The sequence below is a fragment of the Salmo trutta genome, chromosome 33, assembly GCF_901001165.1.
Source record: "Salmo trutta chromosome 33, fSalTru1.1, whole genome shotgun sequence".
In the NCBI taxonomy this organism is placed as follows: domain Eukaryota; kingdom Metazoa; phylum Chordata; class Actinopteri; order Salmoniformes; family Salmonidae; genus Salmo; species Salmo trutta.
In genome coordinates this window covers 4,932,037-4,955,000 of record NC_042989.1, presented here as the reverse complement: position 1 = coordinate 4,955,000, position 22,964 = coordinate 4,932,037, and the positions used below count along the sequence as shown (strand labels likewise).

The 22,964-nt window shown below is 44.3% G+C and overlaps 1 protein-coding gene across 4 annotated transcripts in view; it reads left to right on the top strand.

The window, feature by feature from the left end:
* The window catches only part of plekhh1 (pleckstrin homology domain containing, family H (with MyTH4 domain) member 1), a 66,190-nt gene extending 48,048 nt beyond the window's left edge, over positions 1-18,142 (top strand). For 2 of the 4 annotated variants that reach the window (XM_029729573.1, XM_029729574.1), the window contains exons 21-31: positions 1,598-1,774; positions 1,989-2,086; positions 2,301-2,478; positions 2,672-2,827; positions 3,320-3,417; positions 3,582-3,738; positions 3,872-4,020; positions 4,223-4,352; positions 9,100-9,183; positions 10,779-10,925; positions 16,137-18,142. In XM_029729573.1, coding sequence (XP_029585433.1) covers positions 1,598-1,774; positions 1,989-2,086; positions 2,301-2,478; positions 2,672-2,827; positions 3,320-3,417; positions 3,582-3,738; positions 3,872-4,020; positions 4,223-4,352; positions 9,100-9,183; positions 10,779-10,925; positions 16,137-16,346 — 1,584 coding nt within the window. In that variant the 3' untranslated portion in view covers positions 16,347-18,142. Of the gene's footprint in view, positions 1-1,597; positions 1,775-1,988; positions 2,087-2,300; positions 2,479-2,671; positions 2,828-3,319; positions 3,418-3,581; positions 3,739-3,871; positions 4,021-4,222; positions 4,353-9,099; positions 9,184-10,778; positions 10,926-16,136 lie in introns of those variants that run through there. The other 2 variants (XM_029729576.1, XM_029729577.1) reach the window with 2 other exon arrangements.
* The last annotated feature ends 4,822 nt before the right edge of the window (positions 18,143-22,964 follow it).

Below are 22,964 nucleotides of genomic sequence, written 5' to 3'. Positions count from 1 at the left end.
TACCCCTTGCTTAAGCTTATAACCTTAAATACATTGATTATATTGTTTCTCAACACATAAACTCAGCAAAAAAATAAACGGCACTTTTTCAGGACCCTGTCTTTCAAAGATCAAAATCCAAATAACTTCACAGATCTTCATTGTAAAGGGTTTCAACACTGTTTCCCATGCTTGTTCAATGAACCATAAACAATGAACATGCACCTGTGGAACGGTCGTTAAGACACTAACAGCTTACAGACGGTAGGCAATTAAGGTCACAGTTATGAAAACTTAGGACACTAAAGAGGCCTTTCTACGTACTCTGAAAAACACCAAAAGAAAGATGCCCAGGGTCCCTGCTCATCTGCGTGAACATGCCTTAGGCATGCTGCAAGGAGGCATGAGGACTGCAGATGTGGCCAGGGCAATAAATTGCAATGTCCGTACTGTGAGACGCCTAAGACAGCGCTACAGGGAAACAGGACGGACAGCTGATCGTCCTCGCAGTGGCAGACCACGTGTAACAACACCTGCACAGTATCGGTACATCCGAACATCACACCTGCGGGACAGGTACAGGATGGCAACAACAACTGCCCGAGTTACACCAGGAACACACAATCCCTCCATCAGTGCTCAGACTGTCCGCAATAGGCTGAGAGAAGCTGGACTGAGGGTTTGTAGGCCTGTTGTAAGGCAGGTTCTCACCATGTCTGGCAACAGCGTTGCCTATGGACACAAACCCACCATCAATAGACCAGATGACTGGCAAAAAGTGCTCTTCACTGACGAGTCGCAGTTTTGTCTCACCAGGGCTGATGGTCGGATTCGCGTTTATCGTCGAAGGAATGAGCGTTACATCGAGGCCTGTACTCTGGAGCGGGATCGATTTGGAGTTGGAGGGTCCGTCATGGTCTGGGGCGGTGTGTCACAGCATCATCGGACTGAGCTTGTTGTCATTGCAGGCAATCTCAACGCTGTGCGTTACAGGGAAGACATCCTCCTCCCTCATGTGGTACCCTTCCTGCAGGCTCACCCTCCAGCATGACAATGCCACCAGCCATACTGCTCGTTCTGTGTGTGATTTTCTGCAAGATAGGAATGTCAGTGTTCTGCCATGGCCAGCGAAGAGCCCGGATCTCGATCCCATTGAGCACGTCTGGGACCTGTTGGATTGGAGGGTGAGGGCTAGGACCATTCCCTCCAGAAATGTCCGGGAACTTGCAGGTGCCTTGGTGGAAGAGTGGGGTAACATCTCACAGCAAGAACTGGCAAATCTGGTGCAGTCCATGAGGAGGACATGCACTGCAGTACTTAATGCAGCTGGTGGCCACACCAGAAACTGACTGTTACTTTTGATTTTGACCCCCCCCCCCCTCCTTTAGTCAGGGGCATATTGTTCAATTTCTGTTAGTCACATGTCTGTGGAACTTGTTCAGTTCATGTCTCAGTTGTTGAATCTTGTTATGTTCATACAAATATTTACACATGTTAAGTTTGCTGAAAATAAACGCAATTGACAGTGAGAGGACATTTGTTTTTTTGCTGAGTTTACATGTATCACAATCATTGCAAGTACAACTTTCTTCATCCTCTTTATCCCTCCTTTCTTCAGTCCTGTCAGCTATTCATCAATGTGCTGGTAGAGTCTCCCTCCATCGACTACCACACATCCCTTGCCCAGAATGCATTGCAGGTGTGCCTGACGCACTCCGAGCTCCAGAACGAGATGTACTGTCAGCTGATCAAGCAGACCAACCGACGCACGCCACACAACTACTCCCTCACTCAGGTATGTTAGAGACTGGTACCCCTTTCCACTAATCAGCATGGCTGGCCTGGTTACACGTCCACTGTGTGTCGAAAAGCACCATCTGGTAAGCAAATATCAGAGTTAGCACAGTTTGGTTCTGGTGAGCAGATCTTCCTGTCACTTGTTAAATGTTATGCTTGGTTGCTTTAGTGTTGTATGAGTTGTAGTGAATAGTGTGTTCTCCTCTCCTCAGTGCTGGCAGCTGTTGTCTGTGTGTGTGGCTCTCTTTCTGCCTCAGCAACACTTCCTGTGGTACCTCAGACAGTATCTGCAGCGTCATGCAGACCCCAGGTATACACAGCGATGCACGAACACACACACACACACACACACACACACACACACACGGAAACCGATCCATTAATGATAACCCACCGTCAAAGATAATCCAACTACAGAATAGTATGATCATTGTGTGTGTGTGTGTGTGTGTGTGTGTGTGTGTGTGTGTGTGTGTGTGTGTGTGTGTGTGTGTGTGTGTGTGTGTGTGTGTGTGTGTGTGTAGGAGTGAGGTGGGGAAGTATGCAGTGTACTGTCAGAGGTCTGTGGAGCGTACCCTACAGAACGGGGAGCGAGAGGCCAAACCGTCACGTATGGAAATCCTGTCCATCCTACTCAGGAATCCCTACCACCACTCACTGCCCTTCAGCATCCCTGTTCACTTTATGAACAACACCTACCAGGTAACCCACTAAACACAGACACGCAACCAACTAGCACGCTAACAATCAAACACCTACCAAGTCGTAAAGATGGAGAGGCGCGCACACAAAAAGTCGGCAAAGTGCAGACTGATGGGAAATAGACTATGAATAAGCACACTTTCTGTTACACCCAATCATTTAAGAAGTCACACTCTCCTCTCCCGTCCTCTAGGTTGTAGGCTTCGATGGCTCCACTACGGTAGACGAGTTTCTGAGCACCCTGACCCAGAGGGTGGGCATGAGGAAACCACACCTGTCTGGCTTCGCCCTCTTCACTGACGACCCCTCAGGGAAAGACCTGGAGCACTGCCTACAGCCCAGCGTCAAGGTCAGTGTGGACTTACATACTCTTATGATTATATACCTGCACACGCATTGTGGCAGCTGTTCCAATACCACACAATCAAACCTTTTAGTGCCTGCAACTAAGTATAAGGCAGTAAACAGAGGGGTAGACTGGAATCAGGACAGGGAACAGAGACCAGGGTCTGCCCGTAGAGATAGATAGAGGACTCGTCTTTTTATCTGTGCCATTATAGCATCTGTGACAGCATGGGCAGCGCCATTGAGGATATATCCATCGTAAAGTAGTCAATTGTCTTCTTCGTTGGCTGATTGCGCCCAACTCGTAGGAATCCCCACCCACGTGACTACTTTAAAATGGTGGAAGCCCTCAATGGCAATGTCCATGTTATAACAGGTTTTATCCGTAAGGAGTCCTATATCTATGTCAATGGGTTTGCATGGTCAGGAAAACTCCTGGCTCCAAAGTAGAAGACAATTAATGAATTGATCTTTTAACTCTCACCTCTGCCAACAGATCTGTGATGTCATCTCCAAGTGGGAACAGGCCCTGAAAGAACTGCATCCTGGGAAATATGAGGGGACACGCATCGTCCGTCTGACATACAAGAGCAGGTAGGCTTTGTCTTGTTTTAGTTCCTTGATGTGCTCATTGTTGAGCTGAAGACACCCAAAATGCATGACGAGGTGCAGCGGACTTTTGATTTTATTTTTACGAATAACGTATCACTCAGTGCCACACACATCATGCGTTGACCATTGTGATGTCTGTTGTGTAGGTTGTGTTTCCGGGCCCAGGCTAAAGGGGAAACGGACCGTGAGCGCCTCCTGCTGGCCTACCAGGTGAATGACGAGGTCCACCAGGGACACTTCCCCGTCAACAAGGAGTTGGCTCTGGAAGTGGCTGCTCTCATGGCTCAGGTTGGTAGTGCTTTGGTAAGGAGAGGGGCATTATGGGTACTGAAGTACATCATGCCAAAGTTTTTATTTTTATTTATTTTTTTTAATGGTCTAACACAATTGACTACAAATGTGTTTTTATTATAAATCACACCCTCTCCTTCCCCAGGTAGAGAATGGTGACCTGGACCGTCCGGCCCCCTTCTCCCCCAGCAGTAGCTCCTGTCCTCAGCCTAAAGCCCAACAGATCCTCGTACAGGCCCTGGAACGCTTCTACCCCAAACGCTACAAACAGGACTGCACCATGGACCAATTCAGGTAATACGTCCATACGCACGACCAGCTCAGGTGATGCATTACCCTCACACACAGATAAAGTAAGACACAGGCTTCTACCCCAAAACGCTATTAACAGGACTGCAGCATGGGTCAACTCGGGCAATACTGGCCACATTCACGCATTATACTCAGATAAAGATACCTATACAGACAGACTAATTATTTCTTCAACTCCCTTCAGAGACCTATCAGAGCGTCTGGCCACTAAGTGGTCAGTCCTGCGTGGCCGCAGTGCCTCAGAGTGTGTCAGAATCTACTTGACCGTCGCTAGGAAGTGGCCGTTGTTCGGTGCCAAGCTCTTCAGTGCTAAGGTAAGTGGGGATGCAAGTAGACTGAACAACCGCTACCGCGTTCCTGAATGTGTATTCTACTGCAAGGGTCCAACATAGTGTATCTGTACTGTATTTCCAGCTTTTGCTGAATCTATGTTCGGTGTCCCCAGTGACTTGGAAGGTCTCTTTATAATCAAATAAATGTTTCTGTCCTCTTTTTAGAAGGCCAAGTGTTTCAGTATTTACCCAGACAACAGCCCATTCCTATTGAAACTGTTAGTAGCACCGATATACATGTAGTGGTACCGGTGTATCCAGTCTGACACCGGCAGTGTAACGATTGTCGTCGGGAGACGAGGAAGCGGACCAAAACGCAGCTGGGAGCGAACACATGTTTATTTAACACACTAGAATTAAACATGTACACAAAATCAAGGAAAAACTGCCAATACGTTACGTGCTCAAATAACGAGACAACAACCCACAAACATCGTGGGGGAAAAGGAACTTAAATGTGATTCCCAATCAGACTGGGAAATCACCCGAGCCCAACATAGAAATAAAACACAAAGAAAGGCTATAACCAAAACATAGAAAATAAAGCATAGAAATGCCACACCCTGACCAAAATAGCAGAGTTCACCTGGTCAGGGCGTGACAGTACCCCCCCTCCAACGGTGCGTACTCCCGGCGCACCAACCTAAAGTCTATTAGGGGGGGGACCCGGGTGGGCGCCTCACCCTCGGTGGAGGCTCTGGCCCCGGGCGTGTTTCTCCCCCTGCCTCCACCCTAGCCCTACCCCTCTGGCCCGGACTGGACCACTGTGGAGCGGCATGCTCAGGCTCCGGAGCGGAGCCGTCGACCGGAACAGGATTGGGCACCGGTGGACCAGACACGGGCCGTGCCGGACTGTGGACACGCACCGTGGGCTTGGTGCGGGGAACAGGAACGGGCCGGACAGGACTGTGGACACGCACCGTGGGCTTGGTGCGGGGAACAGGGACGGGCCGGACAGGACTGTGGACACGCACCGTGGGCTTGGTGCGGGGAACAGGGACGGGCCGGACAGGACTGTGGACACGCACCGTGGGCTTGGTGCGGGGAACAGGGATGGGCCGGACAGGACTGGGGACACGCACCACTAACCTGGTGCGGGGAGCAGGGACGGGCCGGACAGGACTGGGGACACGCACCACTAACCTGGTGCGGGGAGCAGGGACGGGCCGGACAGGACTGGGGACACGCACCACTAACCTGGTGCGGGGAGCAGGGACGGGCCGGACAGGACTGGGGACACGCACCACTAACCTGGTGCGGGGAGCAGGGACGGGCCGGACAGGACTGGGGACACGCACCACTAACCTGGTGCGGGGAGCAGGGACGGGCCGGACAGGACTGGGGACACGCACCACTAACCTGGTGCGGGGAGTAGGGACGGGCCAGACAGGACTGTGAACACGTACTGGTGACCTGAAGCGTGGAGCCGGTTTAGCCACTCGTCCTGGCTGGATGCCCATCCTAGCACGGCATGTGCTGGGCATGTCCACCGGACGCACTGGGCTGTGCGGGCGCACTGGCGACACAGCGCGCAACTCTGCATACCATGGCTTGGTGCGGGGAGCAGGGACGGGCCGGGCAGGACTGTGGACACGCACCGTGGGCTTGGTGCGGGGAACAGGAACGGGCCAGACAGGACTGTGAACACGCACTGGTGAACTGAAGCGTGGAGCCGGTTTAGCCACTCGTCCTGGCTGGATGCCCATCCTAGCACGGCATGTGCTGGGCATGTCCACCGGACGCACCGGGCTGTGCGGGCGCACTGGCGACACAGCGCACAACTCCGCATACCATGGCTCCTCCTCCAGATCTTCCCTCTGCAGGTCCTCAATCAACTGCCTCATCATCTTCGTCTCTTCCTCCGCCGTCATCCCCCATGAGAGCAGTGGTCTGGGCTCTTCCTCTGCCCTTCCGGACCACCCCATTAGCCCCCCCAAAAAAATTTCTTGGGGGTGTTTTCCGGGCCTCCTCGACCGCCGCCTGCGACTCCGTCTACCGGCTGGCTTTACCTCCTCGACCTGGGAATCCTTCCGCCAGGGTCCTCTCCCCGACATGATCTCCTCCCAGGTCCAGAACTCCTTCCCCTCGTGAGCCCATCTCTCGCGCTCCTTTTCCTCCCGCTGCTTGGTCCTGGTTCGGTGGGTTGTTCTGTAACGATTGTCGTCGGGAGACGAGGAAGCGGACCAAAACGCAGCTGGGAGCGAACACATGTTTATTTAACACACTAGAATTAAACATGTACACAAAATCAAGGAAAAACTGCCAATACGTTACGTGCTCAAATAACGAGACAACAACCCACAAACATCGTGGGGGAAAAGGAACTTAAATGTGATTCCCAATCAGACTTCACAAGCGACAGCTGTCTGATTGGGAAATCACCCGAGCCCAACATAGAAATAAAACACAAAGAAAGGCTATAACCAAAACATAGAAAATAAAGCATAGAAATGCCACACCCTGACCAAAATAGCAGAGTTCACCTGGTCAGGGCGTGACAGGCAGGCTCCTGAACAGCTTCTATCCCCAAGCCATAAATCTGCTAAATAGCTAACAGAATGGCTACACGGACTATCTCAAATCAAATTTTCATCAAATCAAATTTTATTAGTCACATGCGCGCGAATACAGCAGGTTACAGCACCTTACAGTGAAATGCTTACTTACGAGTCCCTAACCAACAATGCAGTTTTAAAAAATACGGATAAGAATAAGAAATAAAAGTAACAAGTAATTAAAGAGCAGCAGTAAAATAACAATAGCGAGACTATATACAGGTGTGTGCCGGTACAGAGTCAATGTGTGGGGACACCGGTTAGTTGAGGTAATATGTACATGAAGGTAGAGTTATTAAAGTGACTATGCATAGATGATAACAACAGAGAGTAGCAGTGGTGTAAAGGGGGGGGGGGGGGGCAATGCAAATAGTCTGGGTAGCCATTTGATTAGATGTTCAGGAGTCTTATGGCTTGGGGGTAGAAGCTGTTTAGATGCCTCTTGGACCTAGACTTGGCGCTCCGGTACCGCTTGCCGTGCGGTAGCAGAGAGAACAGTCTATGACTAGGGAGGCTGGAGTCTTTGACAATTTTTAGGGCCTTCCTCTGACACCGCCTGGTATAGAGGTCCTGGATGGCAGGAAGCTTGGCCCCAGTGATGTACTGGGCCGTACGCACTACCCTCTGTCTGAGTTGACCCTTGTACTTTATTCTCTATGCATACTCACAGGACTCACACACACTGACACTCCAACACACACATAACATGCACACACATTTATACTGACTCTACACACATGCACACACACTCACATACAATCATAATTTACGCTGCTGCTACTCTGTTTATCATATATCCTGATGCCTAGTCACCTTACCCCTATACATTCAGTATCTACCTCTATCACTCCAGTATCCCTTCACATTGTAAATATGGTACTGGAACCGACCTTGTATATACACTATATATACAAAGGTATTTGGACACCCCTTCAAGTTAGTAAATTCGGCTATTTCAGCCATACCCGTTGCTGACAGGTGTGTAAAATCGAGCACACAGCCATGCAATCTCCATAGACAAACATTGGCAGTAGAAGTGCTCAATGACTTTCAACATGGCGCTTTCATAGGATGCCACCTTTCCAACAAGTCAGTTAGTAAAATTTCTGCCCTGCTAGAGCTGCCCCGGCCAACTGTAAGTGCAGTTATTGTGAAGTGGAAACGTCTAGAAGTGGAAACGTCTAACTGCTCAGCTGCAAAGTGGTAGGCCACATAAGCTCACAGAACAGGACCGCAGAGTGCTGAATCGTGTAGCGCGTTAAAATCGTCTGTCTTCCGTTGCAACACTCACTACCAAGGTCCAAACTGCCTCTGGAAACAACATCAGCACAATAACTGTTTGTCGGGAGCTTCATGAAATAGGTTTCCATGGCCGAGCAGCCGCACACAAACCTAAGATCACCATGCACAATGTCAAGCGTCGGCTGGAGTGCTGTAAAGCTCGCCGCTATTGGACTCTGGAGTGGTGGAAGCGCGTTTTCTGGAGTGATGAATCATGCTTCACCATCTGGCAGTCAAATCTGGGTTTGGCAGATGCCAGGAGAACGCTACCTGCCCCAATGCATAGTGTCAACTGTAAAGTTTGGTGGAGGAGGAATAATGGTCTTGAGCTGTTTTTCATGGTTCAGGCCCCTTAGTTCCAGTGAAGGGAAATCTTAACGCTACAGCATACAATGACATTCTAGACGATTCTTGTGTTTCCAATTCCCTTGGGATGAATTGGAACGCCGACCGTGAGCCAGGCCTAATGGCCCAACATCAGTGCCCGACCTCACTAATGCTCCTGTGGCTGAATGGAAGCAAGTCCCCACAGCAATGTTCCAACATCTAGTGTAAAAGCCTTCCAAGAAGAGTGGAGGCTGTTATAGCAGCAAAGGGGAGACCAACTTCATTTTAATGGCCATGATTTTGGAATGAGATGTTCGATGAGCAGGTGTACACACACTTTTGATCATGTAGTGTAGCTTCTTACTTTCTCGTGTTCTTCTTATTTTTATTACTTGTTCTACCTTATGTTATTTTTATTGCAACATTGATATTGATTACTGCATTGTTGGGTTTTAGATTGCAAGAAAGGCATTTCACTGTACTTGTGCACGTGACATTAAAACACTTTGAGCTTGATCTACTGTCTCTGTATACCATCTGCGTCTCTCCTCCGTCTCTGTCTGCAGCCTATACCTCCCTCGTCTGTGGAGCAGTCCCAGATTTGGCTAGCCGTCAATGAGGATGGACTGTGTGTGCTTGACTATACCATGGTAAGTGTGTGTTTATCTACATGTTTATATGTCTGCTTCCTTAGCTCATTTACCATGGAATAAGTGATTATTAACAGTATGCATGCAGGTCAAAATCCAACCATGTAGGATTACTGGTACTAAAAGTGTTTTGGTGATTCAGTACCTACAGCCAGTGGTCAGTGGACCACCATCAGAAGAAAGCTATTGAACAGATAATGACATCATATTTCAACCATTAATTACCTTCATTAGACATTTTTTTTTAAAGACAACAACCTCTCAGATTCCAACCAAAGTTTTATGGTTTGGTATTCTCTAATTCCTTTTTTAATCGGGCACAATCTTAGCTTAGATTCAGAGCACTTAAGGTTTGGGGTTTCTCGTCTCTCTTTACCAGTCTGGCTGTTGCCAGACCACAGGAGCAGAAGCTTGTTGATCTACTGGTCTGGAATGATTTTCTACTGCAGCGTTTGAAACACCAGATCCCCACAGGGAAACAGAAACTGCTGGCCTACAATTTTACCAGACATGGGTTCAATTCAAATACTATTTGAAAGCATTTGAAATACTTAAGCTGGGCTTGATTAACCTTGCCTGGGTTTATAAAACCAATAAAAATGACCCAAAAGTGCAAATCCCACCCATCTGGTTCTCCAGGCAGTCTTGAGAAAAGGGCCAAAGTATTTGAAAGATTTCAAATAGTATATGAAACCAGATCTGGGTCTACCCAGAGATCAAAATGCTGACTGAGATATAAACAATGATAAACTTACAACACTATAATTATCTTAGCCGTATTCCTCTGTCATTTCTGGTTTGGCGTCCTTTCACGCTCCAATACATTTACTAGTTCTTAGGGAGAAAATAAGGAAAAAATACACAATAAAGAATTAGAAATGATGTCTGGCTGCTTCAATGGTTCATGCTCAATTTGCCTCTTGAGAAAACAATAACAAGAAACCAATTCCCAAAGAAAGGATCCTTCCTGTACCAGGAAGAGAGATGAGACAGATTACTTAAAGGAAAATTCCACTCAAAAACTATCTTTTGGTACTTGTTTCATTAGTCCACTGTTGATACAATCCCAAAATGTTTTGCATGCCAGCAATCAACTTTTAAAATACAGAAAGTGTCACAGTATGATGTGTTTTGCATTGTCATTTTGGGACAGTATCAACAGTGGACCAATTAAACAAATACCAAAATATTGTTTTTGAGTGGTATTTTCCTTTAAGGGCCTTTTACACTACTAAACCAAACAAACCAAACGTTTTCCTATTCACGTACATACAGTACCAGTCAAAAGTTTGGACACACCTACTTCAAGGGTTTTCCTTTATTTTGACTAATTTCTACATTGTAGAATAATAGTGAAGACATCAAATGCCAAGAGTGTGCAAAGCTGTCATCAAGGCAAAGGGTGGCTACTTTGAAGAATCTAAAATCTAAAATATATTTTGATGTGTTATTTCATAGGTTTGATGTCTTCACTATTATTCTACAATGTAGAAAATAGTACAAATTAAGAAAAACCCTGGAATGAGTAGGTGTGTCCAAACGTTTGACTGGTACTGTATTTAAACAACTGAAATAAATCATCCATTCCTTTACAGCACCTTCTGGTCATGTACTCCTACCAATCAGTGATCACCTTTGGCGGTTGCCGTGACGACCTGATGGTGGTAGTGAGCCAGACCAAAGAGCAGGGTGGAGGGAAGAAGAGTGTGGAGAAACTGGTCTTCGCTATGGCTAAACCCAAGGTAAAGTTACCTAGTCGTCTCTATTGCTAAACCCAAGGTAAGGTTACCTAGTTGTCTCTATGGCTAAACCCAAGGAAAGGTTACCTAGTTGTCTCTATGGCTAAACCCAAGGTAAAGTTACCTAGTTGTCTCTATGGCTAAACCCAAGGTAAGGTTACCTAGTTGTCTCTATGGCTAAACCCAAGGTAAAGTTACCTAGTCGTCTCTATTGCTAAACCCAAGGTAAGGTTACCTAGTTGTCTCTATGGCTAAACCCAAGGTAAAGTTACCTAGTTGTCTCTATGGCTAAACCCAAGGTAAGGTTACCTAGTTGTCTCTATGGCTAAACCCAAGGTAAAGTTACCTAGTCGCCTCTATTGCTAAACCCAAGGTAAGGTTACCTAGTTGTCTCTATGGCTAAACCCAAGGTAAAGTTACCTAGTTGTCTCTATGGCTAAACCCAGGGTAAAGTTACCTAGTTGTCTCTATGGCTAAACCCAAGGTAAAGTTACCTAGTCGTCTCTATGGCTAAACCCAAGGAAAGGTTACCTAGTTGTCTCTATGGCTAAACCCAAGGTAAGTTTACCTAGTCGTCTCTATGGCTAAACCCAAGGTAAGGTTACCTAGTCGTCTCTATGGCTAAACCCAAGGTAAGGTTACCTAGTCGTCTCTATGGCTAAACCCAAGGAAAGGTTACCTAGTTGTCTCTATGGCTAAACCCAAGGTAAGGTTACCTAGTCGTCTCTATGGCTAAACCCAAGGTAAGGTTACCTAGTCGTCTCTATGGCTAAACCCAAGGTAAAGTTACCTAGTCGTCTCTATGGCTAAACCCAAGGTAAAGTTACCTAGTCGTCTCTATGGCTAAACCCAAGGAAAGGTTACCTAGTTGTCTCTATGGCTAAACCCAAGGAAAGGTTACCTAGTTGTCTCTATGGCTAAACCCAAGGTAAGGTTACCTAGTCGTCTCTATGGCTAAACCCAAGGTAAGGTTACCTAGTCTCCAGTATGTCTTAACTCAAGTCAAGGCCATAAAAATATTATTTCATTCTATAATGAACAAAAATATAAACGCAACATGCAACAATTTTAAATATTTTACTGAGTAAAACAGTTAAGGAAATCAGTCAATTGAAATTAATGCATTAGGCCTTAATCTATGGATTTCACATGACTGGGAATACAGATATGCATCTGTTGGTCACATATACCTTAACAAAAAGTAGGTGAGTGAATCAGAAAACCAGTCAGTATCTTGTGTGACCACCATTTGCCTCATGCAGCTTTTATCAGGCTATTGATTATGGCCTGTGGAATGTTGTCCCACTCTTCTTCAATGTCTGTGCAAAGTTGCCAGATATTGGCGGGAACTAGAACACGCTGTCGATCCAGAGCATCCCAATCATGCTCAATGGGTGACATTTCTGGTGAGTATGCAGGCTATGGAAGAACTGGGTAGTGGTGTGTATTCATGGATGCCAAGGAAAGACAGGCTTCCCTCCAAAATGTACCAAATAAGGAATCTTTCGTCTCTCTGTGGTTCATCATTTTCCTTAAATTCTCATGAGTCTGAATGTATCTCACCGGAGAAAGCATCCGAGCGAGCAAAACAGCGCACCTCTGTTTCTGTATGTGTAGGCCATCTATCTGATGCTGTCTGGTCATAAAGAGTATGACATTGTCGCCACACGTAGCATTGAATGCAAGGGAAGCCAGCGAGCATTCGGGATCCCTTGACAAATAAAGTATAAAATAATACCCAATCAGCGTTGAGCTCAACTGAGTGAGCTCAACTGTGAATGGTCCTGGTGCACCAAAAAAAGCGTCAAGGCAAGCCAGTTTGGATTTGGCCTAACTCCTATCGCATTGCATCGAGAGCATACGTCATTGACAGAAACAACTTGAACTGTTGCATCTCATTGTGTTGTTGTCCTCCAGTGGAGCCAGACAGCTAAAATTGTCCCTTTCCTAAATTAGCCATAGATGGAGATAGGGATTTGGACTTACTAATTCTCCATACAGGCCAATGATTATAATGGTAATTCTGATCCAATCATAAATTCGTACATTGTGCCCCTGGCCTGAGAGGATGGAAGTTCAATATGTAGCTAGATGTGGAAGGCAAATGTTAACTAGTTAACGTTGCCAATGAAAGGAAGTTAGGCTAGCAAGCAAACATTTTTGCGAAAACAAAAAATATAAGCGTGTACTGTGTGACAGAGTGATAGAGACCGTTTCGTCAACATGGAAGAGAGGAGAATGGCATTGGCGTTTCTCTACAAGTAGGCTGAGTCGACATGTTTTTTTTCTACTTACACGAATGCACACGCACACAGAAATCAGAAACATGGACAGCCACATCATATTTAGCTTACGTCGATTGGACTAAATTGTTTTTGGTATCTTTTAGTTGTCACTGTATTAGACTAAGCATAGTTGATATGATGTTGAAACGGTGTTGGGATAGTGGAGGCAGCTCCTGTTTTCTTTGCGACTTGCGGTGACTCTCCGTGGTTCCAAATCAATAACGTTAGTTGTTAAGTGGTCTGAAATGTCGGAAACGTTACCATGCTTGACCATGCAGTAGGTCATGTAACTGTCTGTTACATGCAATATGTTTTGTGGACTTCACCGGACAGAGGTTTCTCTACGGTTTTGTGATGAAACAAAGTTGTGGTTGAATTTATTCTGCCTCTGTCTTCTTATTGTGTCGGCCTATTAGACTATACACTACCGTTCAAAAGTATGGGGTGACTTAGAAATGTCCTTGTTTTCCATGAAAACATACATGAAAGGAGTTTTGGCCAGTCTGAGATATTACTTTTTCTTTGCAACTCTGCCTAGAAGGCCAGCATCCCGGAGTCGCCTCTTCACTGTTGACGTTGAGACTACTATTTAATGAAGTTGCCAGTTGAGGACTTGTGAGGCGTCTGTTTCTCAAACTAGACACTAATGTACTTGTCATCTTGCTCAGTTGTGCACCGGGGTCTCCCACTACTCTTTCTATTCTGGTTAAAGCCAGTTTACGCTGTTCTGTGAAGGGAGTAGTACAGTACAAAGCGTTGTATGAGATCTTCAGTTTCTTGGCAATTTCTCGCGTGGAATAGCCTTCATTTCTCAGAACAATAATAGACTGACGAGTTTCAGAAGAAAATCTTTGTTTCTGGACTTTTTGAGCCTGTATCCTGAAACGCTGATGCTCCAGATACTCAACTAGTCTAAAAAAGGCCAGTTTTATTGCTTTTCTAATCAGGACAACAGTTTTCAGCTGTGCTAACATAATTGCAAAAGGGTTTTCTAAAGATCAATTAGCCTTTTAAAATGATCAACTTCAATTAGCTAACACAACGTGCCATTGGAACACAGGAGTGATGGTTGCTGATAATGGGCCTCTGTACACCTATGTAGACATTCTATTAAAAATCAGCCGTTTCCAGCTACAATAGTAATTTACAACATTAACAATGTCTACACTGTAATTCTGATCAATTTGATGTTATTTTAATGGACAAAAAAAAAGTGCTTTTCTTTCAAAAACAAGGACATTTCTAAGTGACCCCCAACTTTTGAACGGTAGTGTAGATCACGGTCGCAAGGCATATGAATTAACAGGTTGTAGAGCAAACAATGCAATTATCACAACACATAGGTTATAATATGGCATTTTTTCTGGGTTGGCTTCCCCAGTGATTTTACCCATGTACCGCTACTGGAACTGGGCCATTTTCAGCTTCCAGGAATTGTGTACAGATCCTTGCGACATGGTGCCGTGCATTATCTCGCTGAAACATGAGGTGATGGCGACATATGACTGGCACGACAATGGGCCTCAGGATCTCATCACGGTATCTCTGCGCATTCAAATTGCCATAGAATAAAATGCAATTGTGTTCATTGTCTGTAGCTTGTGCCTGCCCATACCATAACCCCACCGCCACCATGGGGCACTCTGTTCACAACGTTGACATCATAAAACCGCTCACTCACACGACGCCATACACGGGGTTTCCAGTTGTGAGGCCAGTTGGATGTTCTGCCAAATTCTCAAAAACGATGTTGGAGGTGGGTTATGGTAGAGAAAATATCTGGCAACAGCTCTGGTGGACATTCCAAAAGTCAGCATGCCAATTGCACGCTCCCTCAAAACTTGAGATCTGTGGCACTGTGTTGTATGACAAAACTGCACATTTTAGAGTGGCCTTTTATTGTCCCCAGCACAAGGTGCACCTGTGTAAGGATAATGCTGTTTAATCAGCTTCTTGATATGCCACACCTGTCAGGTGGATGGATTTTCTTGGCAAAGGACAAATGCACAATTTGGGCACTACATTTGAGAGAAGTAAGCTTTTTGTGCATATGGAACATTTCTGGGATATTTTATTTCAGCTGATGAAACATGGGACCGAAACTTTACCTGTTGTGTTTATATTAATGTTCAGTGTATATCTGTAGGTAAGACTTACCGTAGGTTTGGCTTTATCTCTGGCCAAGTGCAAGTGGTCAGTGAAAACGATTAGTGGATAATTATCATCATGGACCACAACAGCTCTGCCAACTTTCAGTCAGTCAATAGGATCTTACTGTGCAGAAAGCCAGTGTGAAAAGTAGGAGGTGAGCTCCTGCTATGTTGCGTGATCCACAAGCAGCAACCAGGGTCATGGGTTCAATTCCCACAGGGATCACATCACTGTACCTTAAATAGTTTGGATAAAATCTCATATAACGTGATATAATAGCAAGGTTACCCTCCACTGGGCAGATGTAGAAAGCAGGTTGATCCTCGATTTTATTTGATCTGTTCTGCTTCAGAGGAGCCAAAGGGAGCGATTCAAAGAAACGCAAATAAATGACCAGTGCATTGAAATTGACTTTAAAAGGTGATTTTGGCTTGAGCCATCGATCTGTGTTGGGTTGATGCCTGGCCTAAGCATACAGTAGAGTCAATTTACGACTGTAGGACGTGCTAATAAGGCCCTGCTGTATTCATGACAGGTTGCTAAATATCAAGTCATTTATATGGTTTTCTCATTGGCTTTAAACTGAACTTCTAAATGTGAGCAAATGGGCATCCAGCTCCCTTGGATCAAATGAAATTCAATCATTTAAAATGGTTAAACAATTTTCCCCTCCTTACTCTGTCTTCTCCTCTCCCCTCCCGTCTTCTCCTTCTGTCCTCTGCTCTCTCCCCTGCACGGTCTCCTCCTCCTGTCCTCCCTCCCTCTTCTCTCCTCCCAGATCCTGGAGTTGACTCTGTTAATGGCCAGCTATATTAACTACTGGACCCCCGTCCTCCCTTGCCCCCCTGGGGCCCAGCACCAGTCCCCAGGACCCTGCTCCCCTCTGGGGCCCCGTGGGGCTGGGGCTGAGGTCGGGAAGATGTGGGACGTGGATAGCAGACACTTTCCCTCCATGACCTACACAACCAAAGGACCCACTCTACTGTGAATACAGAAACAACAATCGACCCCCTGTTCCAGTGCATCTTTGGAAAAACAGGGTCATGTTCCTTAGCCAATGAATGGAAGAAAACTGACTGAAACAAGGAGGATCTATTCCTGGACTTGTCAAATAAGAAAGGCTCATTTTTGTTTTCCATTTCAAACTGTTTTGCTACAGTGTACCCTACTGAACATGATCCAGGACTGAGAAACTACAGGGTATTGTGGGAGTTGTGGTACAGAATATATTTTGCTCCACACACATTACACCTGAACATGGCCATTGTTTTATTTTGCCCTCATTCCCTCTGGCCAGGAGTGGATTCTGTTGCATATACACATGACGTTCCTTTTTAACCATGATGATCGTCATATGTGGAATGGACAATAGGTAAAAGGGATAACAGTTAGTCGGAAGAAGTGGGAGATGATATCGTTTGTGGTTCATATGAAGATGTCGCTCTTCGGTTTTAGTCTTTAAATTGTTGTATTTATTCCTGTAATAAGTGTTCACCTCTGCTTAATTTACAAAAATATTCTCACGTTTGGGGACTATTTGAAAAACAATTGAGCCTTGAAAAAGGAGATTTACAGTGTGGGATCAGTATAAAGGACCAACACACACACACACACACACAACTTGTTGACCTTGGTAGTCTGGCCATTAGCTATACAATGAGAAATAACCTCAATAGCTGGCAGCTTCTCCCTCCTCATTTAAACCTCAACTCTCCCACACCCCCACCCTTGTCTGTTCCAGACAGTGTATGCCAAATGGCACCCTATTCCCTTCATAGTGGACTACATAGGGAATAGGGCTCCCTTTGCAATGCATCCACTGTCTTTTTTTAAAGGGAAAAAAGCTGTTTAAAAAAAGAGGAAAATAATGTTGATTTCTTCTGGCTCTTTGGTACCTAATATGGATTGGACTAATGTTATTTAACATTAAACCAGTACAAAATAATTATAATATTCAAGAAATCAAATTGTACTTGATTGTTTTCATCAAACAATTGAACAAAATGTCTGACTTTTATAGAAAACACCAGGCCAGGGCCTGAGGAGGAACCATCAAAGCTCTATAACGTATAATACAAGTGATGATTGTACCATTCTGACCAAGCAATGTTTTTAGAACCATTTTGACCACATAATGGTTATCAATATTTTTTAAAGATTATAGTGAAGAATAGAAATAGAGATGGTATACAATGTGTGATGTGTCTGTCAGATGTATGAACTCTTTGGGTGTCATGTTCCTTCTGAAGAAGCAGCAGCTTATTCTTCCTGGGGTCCACACAAAACATAGAACATGATATAATACAGAACACTAATGGACAGGAACAGCAACACAAATGTAAACGACGAACGCTACGACTATACAATACAATGGAAGGTAATGGGAACGCAGCCAGGTAGGACGGATTACATGGAGAGGTCCAGCCACATTCGACTGGTACGCTTACAGATATTCAAATGTTATTAGTGACTTGAATTGTTTTGGATCAAACCACTTGTTTTTTGTTCTTATTTATTTCATTTTCAGCATTTTGTGGCTTTTTTTTGTATGCTGTAAATTATGTTTGGCAGAACTGTTAGGTTTTCAACTGAAACATTCAAAACGGACAATGACTTTGTTTGTCTATTGTAGCTGAATAATTTAACTTGACAGTTTAACACTGTATGAATGCAGTATGATTTGTGAATTAGGGATGTTAGGTCAATGAAACAGATTATATACGACGTGCTTAGCTGTTATGAGATTCTGTGTTTAAAATCAAATAAACTGTACAATCTACACAACTGTTTTGTGTGATACATTTTCAATTCCACTTTCAAGCCCCATAATTCTTTCTCAATGTGGAAACAATCACACATTTCTAGCCTAATTGGAAAATATGTTGACGTTGAAAGTGCTTATATACAGTATGATGGAATTTGGCATGGCTTTGACCTAGGAAACATTTCGAAAGACTTCAGACATACTGGAAAATACAATATGCTTGTTCTTATCTTGTTTTTTTTTACACCCAAACTATCCCCATACATTGGCAAATGTGCCAGTGTGATGTACAGTAGGCTATGCATTGTGCATATGTTGACGTAGGTGGGGTTTGGTAGCTAGGATGGTAGTTGCTCTGATTTGCTTCATCCAAACGGGTCAAAATGGTAATGATGTTTTCCTGCCAACAGCATTGCTATAAATCTTTCTCTTTTTATTTAATGATTTCTCAAAACCTCATGTTTTTGTAGTTACTCTAATATGAGGGGGGAAAAAAGTAATTACTGGACACTGCCAACTTAGGAAAAAGACAATTGTTTGTCATTGTTTTTGTTCTCTGTTGAAGAGAATGGAAGCATAGCTTGTTGTAGGTTTGGCCATACCGTAACGTTGCTTATGTGTTTGTCTCTTTTTTAGCCTTATGATTTTAAATAGTATTTTTTGCTTTAGGCCCTATGGGGGAAATTCAGACCCAAGTTACGCATGTGTAAATTGAACTTTTCCCCTTTTTATGCACTTTTCTCTCTATGCGTTTCTGACCTTGAACCTATGCATGAGGGTAAAATGTTCCTTTTTCCTTAAATGTGTACGCTATAGGCTCTGTTAAATATTATTAGCCGCTATCAGTAGCGGCCTTATGTAATAAGCATTTATATATAACTTTTAATTGAGTTTTTGTTCCCTTCCCTGCGTTAGTATCATTCCATTACATTGTTTGATTCAGCCGACCTTTATTCCTTTCCTCTGTAAAATGCTGTCACGTCCTTGTGGTTTTGGCTGAGGGTCAAGTAATAGTGGATACTATTTCATGAAGGCCAAATACAAATTATAGTAAAAAAAACTAATGTGGACATGTAGGCTTAATAAATCATTATGGAGCTCATTATGGAGCTCATTACGGCGCTCAAACCGTTACTTTGAACTTGACGCATGGTACAAGACTTGGCATTTGCCGTCACACAGTTCCATGATCAGTGCAGGCAATTAGGGTATATTTATTATATCACACCATTGCATACTATTCTCCATAGTATAAATATAGTGTAGGCTACATTACTTCCAATGGTACCATTGATGAACTGAATGTGGCAACTTTCGTGGGTTCGTGCGTAAAAGCTACCTCCATGAAGTAGGTCAAATCTGAGTGTTTTTAAATCTGCCCATGGGTTCTGAAACAGAGACCGATATACGTATGTTTACATGGCTATCTTTCTGTGTTCTGAGAGCATTCTCCATAGTCTACATTAAAGTCTTGTGCCAATCAAATTCTAATTAAAGGTACATCATATTTAAAGGGATTGCTTTGAAGAAATGAACAGAAAAAAACGAATTGAACAAAAACTCCCTGATTAAATTGGTAGGCTACCCAGTGGGCGTGTATTCTGGGGTTTAATTAAATGTACTCAGAGAAGGTTTTCCCATCTCCACAGAGGAACTCTGTAGCTCTGTCAGAGTGACCATTGGATTCTTGGTCACCTCCCTGACTCTTCTCCCTCGATTGCTCAGTTTGGCTGGGCACCTAGCTCTAGGAAAAGTCTTAGTAGTTCCAATCTTCTTCCATTTAAGAATGATGGATGCCACTGTGTTCTTGGGGACCTTCAATGCTGCATAAATGTTTTGGTACCCTTCCCCAGATCTGTGCCTCAACACAATCCTGTCTCGGAGCTCTACGGACAATTTCTTTGACCTCATGGCTTGATTTTTACTCTGACATGCAACTGACAACTGTGCTTATATAGACAGGTGTGTGCCTTTCCAAATCATGTCCAATCATTGAATTTACCACAGGTGGACTCCAATCAAGTTCAGAAACATCTCAAGTGTCAGGAATTTCTTCGTCGTCAGACGATATTGCGAAATCATCGTCGGAAAAAGAGGACCAATATGCAGCAGAGTTGAGATAGTTCATTTTGAACATTTAATAAACTCAAAAATGAACATACAAAATAACAAAACCAACTCACGATTACTAGACAGTCCTGTTAGGCTCACACACGCTAAACAAGAAACAATCTCCCACAATTACACAGACAAACACACCCAACTAATATAGGACTTCCAATCAAAGGCAACACCACACAGCTGCCTTCAATTGGAAGTCCACCCCAATTAACCAAACATAGACATACAACTAACTAGATCAACATAGAAATACGTAAACAAGGAACAGTGCCCAAAAACCCCGGAATACTTAAATCAAATGCCCTTTTTAGAAAAAACACCACCCCGAACCACATAAACCAAATACCCTCTGCCACGTCCTGACCAAACTACAATAACAATTAATCCTTATACTGGCCAGGACGTGACATCAAGGATGATCAATGGAAACAGGATGCAGCTCAATTTTGAGTCTCATAGCAAAGGGTCTGAATACTTATGTAAATAAGGTATTTCTGTTTTTATTTTTTAATAAATTAGCAACAATTTCTAAAAAACAGTTTTCACTTTGTCATTATGGGGTATTGTGTGTAGATTTCTAAGGGATAACAAAAATGTAATCCATTTTAGAATAAGGCTGTAATGTGGAAAAGGTCATGGGGTCTGAATACTTTACGAATGCACCACACATGTGTATTTAATACACAGCCCAAAACAAATACTTTTATTTGAATATTTAAATGGTAATAAAAACCAAATGTATTATTATTTGTTTTACTTATTTCACCTTTATTTAACCAGGTAGGCCAGCTGAGAACAAGTTCTCATTTACAACTGCGACCTGGCCAAGATAAAGCAAAGCAGTGTGACAAAAAACAACAACACAGAGTTAGACGTGGGATAAATAAACGTACAGCCAAAAACACAATAGAGTGTGTATACAGTGTGTGCAAATGAAGTAAGGAGTTATGGCAATATATAGGCCATTGTGGCGAAGTAATTACAATTTAGCAATTGACACTGGAGTGATAGATGTGCAGATGAGGATGTGCAAGTAGAAATACTGGTGTGCCAAAGAGCAGAAAAAAATGGGGATGAGGTAGGTAGGTAGTTGGTTGGATGGGCTGTGTACAGCTACAGCGATCTGTAAGCTGCTCTGACAGCCAATGCTTGAAGTTAGTGAGAGAGATATAAGTCTCCAACTTCAGTGATTTTTGCAATTCGTTCCAGTCATTGGCAACAGAGAACTGGAAGAAAAGGCGGGGGTGACCAGTGAGATATACCTGCTGGAGCGCGTGCTACGGGTGGGTGTTGCTATGGTGACCAGTGAGCTGAGATAAGGCAGAGCTTTACCTAGCAAAGACTTATAGATGACCTGGAGCCAGTGGGTTTGGCGACGAATATGTAGCGAGGACCAGCCAACAAGAGCATACAGGTCGCAATGGTGGTTAGTATATTTGGCTTTGGTGACAAAACAGATGGCACTGTGATAGACTACATCCAATTTGCTGAGTAGAGTGTTGGAGGCGATTTTGTAAATTACATTGCCGAAGTCAAGGATCAGCAGGATAGTCAGTTGTACGAGGGTATGTTCGGCAGCATGAGTGAAGGAGGCTTTGTTGTAAAATAGGAAGCCGATTCTAGATTTAATTTTGGATTGGAGATGCTTAATATGAGTCTGGAAGGAGAGTTTACAGTCTAGCCAGACACCTAGGTATTTATAGTTGTCCACATACTCTAAGTCAGAACCGTCCAGAGTAGTGATGCTAGGCGGGCGGGCGGGTGTGCGGGCAGCGATTGGTTGAAGAGCATGCATTTAGTTTTACTAGCGTTTAAGAGCAGTTGGAGGCCACGGAAGTAGTGTTGCATGGAATTTAAGCTCTTTGGATGTTTGTTAACACAGTGTCCAAAGAAGGGCCAGATGTATACAGAATGGTGTTGTCTGCGTAGAGGTAGATCAAAGAATCAGCCGCAGCAAGAGCGACATCATTGATATATACAGAGAAAAGAGTCGGCCCGAGAATTGAACCCTGTGGCACCCCCATAGAGACTGCCAGAGGTCCGCACAACAGGCCCTCAGATTTGACACACTGAACTCTATCTGAGAAGAAGTTAGTGAACCAGGCGAGGCAGTCATTTGAGTAACCAAGGCTGTTGAGTCTGCCGATAAGAATACGGTGATTGACAGAGTTGAAAGCCTTGGCCAGGTCGATGAAGACAGCTGCACAGTACTGTTTTTATCGATGGTGGTTATGATATCATTTAGGACCTTGAGAGTGGCTGAGGTGCAACCGGAGTGCATAGCGAAGAAGGTACGGTGGGATTCGAGATGGTCGGTGATCTGTTTGTTCACTTGGCTTTCAAAGACTTTAGAAAGGCAGGGCAGGATGGATATAGGTCTGTAACAGATTGGGTCTAGAGTGTCTCCCCCTTTGAAGAGGGGGATGACTGCGGCCGCTTTCCAATATTTAGGAATCTCAGACGATACGAAAGAGATGTTGAATAAACTAGTAATTAGGGTTCTGACAATGTGGCGGATAGTCTACCAAATTGTAGGGTGAGTATTGGTAAAGTGGGACACTTTCCGAAAATGTGCTTTCTTGAACACCTTACAGATTCAGCCCGTTGTCTTAACCCCCAACATGATACCATTCTAAATAGCTTAAGAACTCTACTACACTATACAAAATATTGTATTTTTTCAGCCGATATTGGGAAATTTGGACAACTTGATTGGCAAAA